The sequence below is a fragment of the Saccostrea cucullata genome, unplaced genomic scaffold, assembly GCF_032062105.1.
Source record: "Saccostrea cucullata isolate Sc308-1 unplaced genomic scaffold, CSIRO_AGI_Scuc_v1 ctg23716, whole genome shotgun sequence".
NCBI classification, from domain to species: Eukaryota; Metazoa; Mollusca; class Bivalvia; order Ostreida; family Ostreidae; genus Saccostrea; species Saccostrea cuccullata.
The window spans coordinates 1-9,128 of record NW_026939319.1 but is presented as its reverse complement, the minus strand read 5'-3'; the positions used below and the strand labels follow the sequence as shown (position 1 = coordinate 9,128).

The following is a 9,128-nucleotide window of genomic DNA, read 5'->3' as shown; positions in this document are numbered from 1 at the left end:
GATAAAAATCTTTCAAAGATAAAACATTTTGCACCGGATCCCACCTCAGATGTTTCGGAGGTCCGTGTTTTCGCTGCTCCTATTTTGTATCGTTTTATGGACTTTGAGATTAAATACTGTTCGTTATCTCCATATCCTTTATTAAAAACTTTTTTTCAGTCAGTAGGACAGTCAAATTCTACATAGTTTATCCCTGAAAAATAAGCCGTGTTTCGAAGGATTCAAAATAAGGACCAATGAACCACATCGCTCACCTGAGTGACTTTAGCCATGCTATTCCTTACCAGATTTTCCTTTTGTAATACCTATTCTGAACCCACCCTACCCAAAGGGGTCGTAATATGGAGAACGTAGAATCCACATTACGCCAGGATGCATCCTCAAAAATGTCAGCTTTTCTCACCCCGTGCTTATGAAGGATATTCTTTAAAAAGATTTTGCATAAATATTTCTAATGAAAAAGTCTGATTTCATATTGTTGCCCGGCATTACCAAAGGGGTCTTGATTTTAACAATTTAGAATCTACACTACCCTCAGGATGCTTCCACATAATTTACTGTTTTTCAAGTCTTGTGATTCTTCAGAGGTTATTTATCAAAAATGTATATATGTTAATGTAAAACTTGGATTCCCTAGCTCTACCCCGGGGTCATCATTTGAACACAATAGAATCCACAAAAGAAAAGACCATACCCATGTTGGTTCCTATTTATTATTGTAATATATAAAAGCATGTTTTATTTTGTAATGAGTTTCCATATTTAATAAGACTTCAAAATCTGAATAAAGCATATAAAAATGAACATGGACACTGAAGTTCACCTGTTACCGGTGCATCTTTTTTGCACCCTGCAATTCTTACTGACTTCCATCCTCAAGGAACAAAACTGCATACTCAGTACTTTTGATTTAATTGTCACGTTCCTTCCTTTTATTAAAAATATGAAAGACTAATGTTTTTGATTTTAAGAATGGAATTATACATGTTTGTGTCCTAAGAAATGATACCTTTCACAGTGAAATTACTTTTTAATAACCTTTCAAAAAACTGTAGTAGTCAATCCTTTTTTCTATGATTCTATCTTTGCACACGATTTAAAATTCTATGTTGCCTACAATATAAAACGTGTGGAAAGGACATCCTTCAATTTGTTACTGAGTGGCACATTTCCTGACGTCAGAAGGAGTATAGACCGGACAAAGACCTGCTGTTTTCTTTTGTTTCTTTCTCGTGTTTGACACCTCCTTGCATCTTGTCTCGTGTTTAACACCTCCTCCTATTGAGGTACAGAATATGGCCATACGTGAGTCATAATTGTACTTTTTACTCAATATATTCTATTGAAAAACTTGTTTTTATTGAAGCAATTGTTGTGAGGTCAAGTTTAGTGAACAATTTCCATGCTATTTTCGCTGAGCCATAAAATGCTGAACAAAAGGATACACAAATCATAGAGATTGAGTTATGAAATTGTCAAGACAAAATTTTCTATACTCAAATTAAAATACACATTCTTAACAAATTAAAGGCATGGATTTCTTTAGTATTTGACATGTAATATTACCCCCAAATGACTACCAAAACACTGTTTTGAAAACTGCAAAGAATTCTGCAATTTATGATGTTTAGTTATAGAAAATGAGCAATAACTAAAACGGGAAAAAAGTTTTAGTAAAACGCATTTTCAATAAAATATTCATTGTATCTGTAGAAAAATAAAAGTATGACTCATTTATGGCCAGGTACCGTAGGTAATTCAACACAATATAAACAACTCTAGAAAAAAAGAGCACATATAGATTAAAAACCTGAAAGAAGCCAGGAAGAATACAACTTTCACCAAGATAAGCGAAAGTGTTCAGTAGAAATGCAATTATGTTCTGAGGTGATTGCATAAATCAAAATATAAATTGAGGAGAAAGACAAGGTGTTTTCTGCTTTTGTTGACAGAAAATGGGTACTCGGAGATATGTAGATGAAATACATTCACCGACGTTTATGACCCACAAGATTGAACTTTTCTTGTTTCATAGCAAAATGATTAATTTCTGTACTCATAGTCATGTTAATAACGCTAAATTCAACTTTTCATATTTCTTCCTAAAATCATAAAACTTGTTTATATCAGACAAGCTTTTTTATAAAGAGAGCTAATACTTGTGATATATCTCTCGTTAAGAGGTCTTTAAGCGGTTGTTAGGTTGCGTCAATTTTACTACATCTCAAATTAAACTTACATCAAAACAAATATAAATCTCGATCTTTTAATATAACAAAATCATTTTAAAAGCCTTTACATCCAGTTTATTATCAATTAAGCAATACGGCAGAAAAATATGGATATATTTTCTCGATTGGGAACGCTGTACATGATAATTTGATCCTTATTCTGTCTTCATTTGGAACGATTCTCGGACGTTTCCTCGGAAGTCGAATTATCCATTGCAGAGTCTTGTTGATCGTCGTTTCCAGATGATTTTTCATCCTCATCCTCGTCTGGGAGAAGTGCTTTCATCGTCTCTGTTAGTGTCGTGTCAGACATTGTAGAGGGGTCCCCGACAGAGTTGACAGAATTGGACATTTGGATTACATCTGAGATGCGAATTTTCATGATATTTTCTATATCATTGCGCTCTTCATCCGACAGTTCTTTGAAAGCAGGGTCAACTGATTCGAACATTGATTTGGCTATTTTCATCAATTCGTCAATGTTAACTACAAAAGAGCAAAAATGTTTTTACGTTTTTATTTTATTGTTTAATTTAGGCAGCTTGAAACAAATACTTAGGTGAACTTTTTGTTATTGAAGAGTATCAGGCGTCTGTATGTCTTTTGTTTGTAAACTTTTGAACTATTTCCCAAGAGATACTGGTACTACGCTAATTTAAGCCAAACTTACTCCCGAAGCATAAATGGATAAAGAGGATTAAAGATATATTCAAATGAAAAATTTCACTCACTTGTAAGGGAAAAATTAGTAAGAATTAATGAAAAGAAAATCCGTTCAAATCTTGACCCCGCAGGCGAGAGTAGGAACAAACAGACAATCAAAGTTTTACATAGGTAAATTTGTATACTCGAATGATATCTTCTATAGAACAACAGAGCTATGGATATTCATATCATGGAATCAGATCATGATGATAAAGATTCAATTTTCTGCAGATACCCCACCCCGAAGCTTCAGGGAAGGGACACAACATAAGATAAAAGTGTTAGAAAGGGAGCTTTAGGAAACTCTCCTGCTCTGTTAAACAGCAAATGGAAAATGTTCTAGTTTAATTTTATAATATGAAAACATCATCCTATGGCGTAGATTCAATTTCTTTGAAAATCAGGATCCTCAAGGCTGGGGTCTACGCCATGGCTTTAGAGATGAGCCAAAGTAAGTGATCAGAATGTATATAATGAATTCGTTCAGGAAAAATATTCTTCAAATCAGCAGGAAGTTATCACCGTATTGATTTTGAAGCAATCCCTTTGTCCTGTACATTTAACTTGAGTTTAATCTTTTAATAATTTTAGGTCGTGATCTTCGTTAAATAATATTTTAAAAAGATTTAGTAACTCAAAAAGGATATTTAAAAAAGAACGTTTTGTTTTGAACAAAGTAGAATTATTTAGGTAAGTTGTTGGCCTCTTGTATTATTTTCATGAATAAGGGTAACTTTTTTAGATCTCTATCTATTTTCTTTACAATTTATAAAGCTTATCTATTTAATTAATATAAATCGTTTTATTTGTTTCATTATTTGTCCTCAGGACCAAAATTTTTTCATACATGTAAAAATACATTAAAATATAGATAATAATTTGACAAGTCTTAGCCAGAAGCTTAAGAAATGTGGGAACTTCGTAAGATGCAATTAATAATGTCCAAAAAATGCGTTTCTATTTTTGGTTCTATGGTCAAACAATGACTTTGTCAGCAAATACAGTTTATCAATGAGTCAAATGCTGACTGACGTTTTTCATACTAATTGTTAGTCCATTATCTATATATGTTTTGGAGGTCCCTGTTTGCTACGCTCCTATTTTGTATTTTTTTATGGACTTTGATATTGAATACTGATATTTACATTATGTACCTTCATATCCTTCATAGATTAATGAAGTAAATACATGTAGCACAAAGGCGCATATTTGAAGACATAAGAACATCTAGGAGTTCTTTACGTTTTAGATAAAAAATTAAAATTGTATATCAGTCAGGGCATTTTGTTTATTTTGTTTGTGTTCTTTATTCTCAAGTTCAATGTATAGTTTCTGTTTCTCTTTACAAAAGGAAAGAAAAGAATGCAGTTCTACATGTACAATAGAGAACATACCTTTTTCTGGCCCAGCCATTTTGTTTTGATACTAGGAGCCTACATTTAGAGAAAAACATGGTATACGTTTTCACAAACAAACTACACCTGTTCTTAGAAATGTCAGAATTGACATTTTAAACAATCATTTATAATAAGTACACAATAAACATCTATATACATGCTATCTAGCTGCATATTAGTTTTGAAAATGTATTGCTTGCTTCTTCAACTAAATCTAAACATGCTAGTACACACAATTATTCCTTCAAAAGTCGAACATTTTCAGGTATGCACTGAGGAACATGAATATAACGATTTGAATTTCTTAGTATAATTAATTTGTTTTTATTGAATTTTTAAATTACAATGCAGCAAAACTTTGATACTTTACGTGTAATAAATTAAACTAGAGCTAAATATTGTATTTTTGTAATTAAGGAGAGCTCGTCTAATTTCTCTTATGAAGTGATATGCAAAGTAAAAGTACATTATTTTAGTCTTATATTGCATGTATGAAACAAACATCAAACATCCATGTGCAAAAATAATACTAAATTATCAGTAAAAATTACATACCGTATCAATGAAATTAGAAGCGTGATGTACCTTTCAGTGTTGGATGTTTTACTTGAACGGATATTTACAACTGTGAGGAAACCATCAATTGCCGGATAAAGGAATATGTACAGGATTTAATTATCTACAATATATCCTCTTATAAAGAGCTGGGCATCGAAGGATCTTCTGAGTATAATGTAACTGCACTTAACATTGCCAATGAATACAGGAAAAAATATTTTCTTTTACATACCACCACCCAATGAATAATGAGTACTACACTAAAATTAACCTAAAGGGTACAAAAAAAAAAGAAATTAGATTAATATCATATACTGAGAATGCAGAAAAAATGGCCATACTCTGATTCTTCTCTAAATAGAGTTTACAAAAATATACCTATTATAAACAAATAGCTTTATTTAGGAATGTAGCAACACAACCAAAATAATTTGATTAAAAGATAATTTGTGCAAGTGCATTTATTAATATTGATAATTTGATAAATTTTGAATACGTAAAAAACCCTCAAAGGTCAATTGAAATGATATGGAATAAAAAAAAGATAATTATTAATATACATTGTAAAATGGAGGAGTGTGTGACGGCACATATGATCATTTTTCAGCACAGGCTCTTTAATGTATTTTTTTTTTTTTAAAGTGGATTTGCTTCTGTCATCAATCGCATTACACAAATTCTACGATTAGACCTGTTGTTCTGTGTGCAACTGAATATGACGTAAGTTATGTCACAAAAGCAACATTGCATTTTTTTCCGAATATTTCCCTTAAAATAACTGTAGTATTAATGTCTTCGAATGAAGGAGATTTAATACGTACTACATATACAAGCTGTTGAACGTTAATCTCGTAATAAGCAAGGTCATCATAAATCTGAACACAGCTACATGCAATATTATTATAGTCTATTTATAGTCCCTATACAGTTCATAACACGACGTATTCACCGATTTTAGGCCGTATTCACCAGAAGGTCAATGCACATGCAACATCATTGTGACGTAACTGAATCCTTATAATAAGGAGCACCAGAGAAGGTTGATTCATAAAATACATTTAAAAGTCGGAAGTAATTTAGCAAATATAATATAATTATAACCCATTACAAACCTATTGCAATGATATTTTCGAAAAATAGTTTAGTAACCATTCATTATAAAATCATTTCAAGATAGATCTATGCAGAAGTCCATTTAACACTGTTTAAGGTTTATGATAAAAGTAAAGAATAACAATTTTATATCTAGACCTTAGCATGTATATAATATGTCAGTAAAGTTTTTTTTTTATAGTGATATAAGCTAGAGTAGAAATATTAAAGTAATGATTTTAAAATGTTAAGTTTGCAATGAATTATACGGCAACAAGCTTTCAAAAATAATTCTGACCCTTGACTGAATTAAATTAAAAGAAGATGGACTGTTTTTTTCCTGTACATTAAAGAGATCAAAACAATTTCCATTCTCCTGTAGGATAAAATACTCTATAAATCATTTTGATAGAGAACTTTTAATCCTATTAGTTACAATTATAGAACTTCTTATCCCATTTAACAAATTATGGGATAAAAAAATCCCATGTAAGGTTAAAATTGGGAGTTTTGATTCTACAGGAGAAAAAATCCAAAAGAACTCATTTTCTCCCACATAATAATGGTGGGATATTGGTTAGTAGAGAAAATCCCACCATAATCTCATAGGATTTCGTGATTGCAGGTGTAATATCTTTTAAACTAGAAGATATTCAGGTGTAAAGGTTAGTCCATGTTGTGCGATTAAAAAAAATCCCACCAGATGACATAAATGGTTTCCATGTATCTTTGGAAAAGTGGTTGGTCCTGACAAATGTCGTGTACGGATTTAAATGTCGCACTTTTATTAGTTCTTCCGAAATGGTGTAATTCCAAAGAGTCTGACAAATCTGTTTCATACTTACTCATTTTACTTGAAAAAGATATTAATGGTAATCTAACAACCACGTTATACGATAAATGTAATGACTTTAGTTTTTCTTTTGTCAACTACCCTTACTTATGCGGCAATATACGTTCATTACATGCATACGAAGTCTATATATCACAGTTGATTCGATACGCAGAAGCATGATATACAGTACTTATGAACAATTTCTAAGACGAGATTAATTATTAACAAGCAAGTTGACGAAAAATATCAACAGTCTCATTTAAAGTAATAATCTCGTAAATTCTAGGGTCGATTTAATGACCTTATCAGCAAATACAATTTATCATTGAGACAAATGCTGACTGACGTTTCTCATACTAATTGTTAGTCCATTATTTATACACTGAATTAACGACGGATTTTTTTTCCGTTATTTCCCCATCTATACAAGGAGCACATGGCGGTTGTGACCGGTCAGCAAGGGAAGCTCACGCCTCCATGGCACCTGATCCCACATCTAATGTTTCAGAGGTCAGCGTTTGCTCTGCTCCTATTTTTTAAAATTGTTTTATGGACTTTGAAATTGAATACTGTTCGTTATCTCCATATCCTTTTTCTGGAGGAAGGGGCAATGCTATATTCACTAAGTAATGTATTTCTATCATTGTTGTAAAAATATGTACGCAATAAATTGACACAAACTGTGAATCCATTGCCTCTTATCTCAAGAGTTGGGGTCAATTTTTGGAATTTCCTTATGTATATGAACTTGTCTGTTAACGTTATAATAACGTTACATAAACATTACATACATGTCAATGGAAGGAAACCGATTTCTTATCTTAACAATACTTGCAGTATTTCTTACGACGGGTGAGACTTTTTTGCCGGTTACCCATAAATGATAGCTCAACATAGTAAAAGAAATGATAAAATATTATACTGTCCTTGCATTGCATTTCAGAAATTCATTGTGAATGTCCAGAAGGATGGTTCCCACACGATTCCAGCTGTTATTTGTTTTATCAACAAGGAAAAAATTGGACTGCCGCTGAGGTATATACATTTACATTTATTTTACTTCTGTTAAAATGTTTCTTATATAAAGTTGAGAAGGTAAAATAACTATCTTTTATAGTCTTACAATGTGCAAGCATAGCAAAGGTATACCATAGCCTGGTTCCCTGTCCCTGCAATGCTTCGTATACTCCGGCAAGCTCCACAAGCAAGTGATAATGTATAAAAGACATGCATTATGAGGGAAAGATTCCCAGGGAGTGTGTGCGAGCCCGCTACCATTTCTATTACAGAACTCAAGCTGGAAAAAAGGACAGTATAAAATATTTTTTGAATAATTTGCTTGTGGTTTTGATGCTCATTTAGATTGGATAAAATGTTGATATCACATTTTGTACAAAATCTTTAGTCTCTACGATCAAAACATGTAGTTCATACCCTCAGTGTAACCGGTCGACTGAGGGGCGGGCGGGCGGGGAGGGGGCTTCCTGGACACCCGATTCCACCTGGTGAATTTCCGTCTGTTCCTGATTTATGATTTGTTACAAATTTGTATTGTTGTATCGTATGTTTTTTAAAGACCGACCACCGCTCGTTATCTCAAACATTTTCTTTATTTTTACGTTTTAGTATTATTCATCAAAAAGGGGTCGATCCTATAAATGCTGTGCATTATAAAACCATTTTTTAAAAGACAAAAATTGTCATTTTGCCTTCAATTTCCGGTAGAAAAACATTTAAAAATGACTCTTTTGAAAAAAAAAACAGTTAAGATATAGAAGAATAACATGCGATGACTCATTTTACCTGTTCATTATTTATAAGACATTTTGCAGTTTATAAGGCGCCTTACCTAACTTTAAACAATTCTATTATCCGAAACAAAAAAGTAAAAAGTACTAAATATCCTGTTTTGTTTATTTTACAGGACTATTGCAGAAGCTTTCATTCCTATCTTACCAATATAAACGATGAATCTGAAAACCTGTTTCTTAAAAAACAACTCAATTTACATGGGAATACAGGTTTTGATACTTTATATTTAAACATACGAAAAATAAGGTCAACTAAAATGTTTAAAGCACAAAATTGGTTAGCATGCATAAAAAAGAAATGCAATAGCTAGAGATAAAACAACTTTTAAAAACATGTAGTAATAATATCGATGAAAGCTAAGAATGTTTCCCATGTGTTGCGAAGAACAATTCTTACACTTTGTAGCTGATTTCTGGGTTGGAGCGACTGATGCCATCAGTGAGGGTGGGTGGAGATGGATGCCAGGGTTTGATCCTATAGTCTACAGTGACTGGATGC

At 32.1% G+C, this 9,128-nt stretch overlaps 2 protein-coding genes across 2 annotated transcripts; one reads left to right on the top strand and one right to left on the bottom strand.

Annotated features, from left to right (window-relative positions):
- Nucleotides 1-2,355: 2,355 nt before the first annotated feature.
- Nucleotides 2,356-4,937, bottom strand: LOC134252822 (uncharacterized). Its single transcript, XM_062735367.1, has 3 exons — nt 4,889-4,937; nt 4,331-4,369; nt 2,356-2,717 (listed from the first exon to the last, which is right to left on the bottom strand). Exons 2-3 carry the CDS (start codon nt 4,347-4,349, stop codon nt 2,398-2,400), a joined length of 339 nt encoding a protein of 112 aa, XP_062591351.1. The 5' UTR covers nt 4,350-4,369; nt 4,889-4,937; the 3' UTR covers nt 2,356-2,397.
- A 2,656-nt stretch (nt 4,938-7,593) lies between these two features.
- On the top strand, nt 7,594-9,096 carry LOC134252823 (C-type lectin domain family 17, member A-like; the record flags this gene model as incomplete). The annotated part of the gene is made up of 4 exons (XM_062735368.1): nt 7,594-7,670; nt 7,762-7,853; nt 8,743-8,839; nt 9,036-9,096. Coding segments are annotated over exons 1-4 (311 nt in total), but the record flags the coding sequence as incomplete, so codon positions are not given.
- Nucleotides 9,097-9,128: the final 32 nt, after the last annotated feature.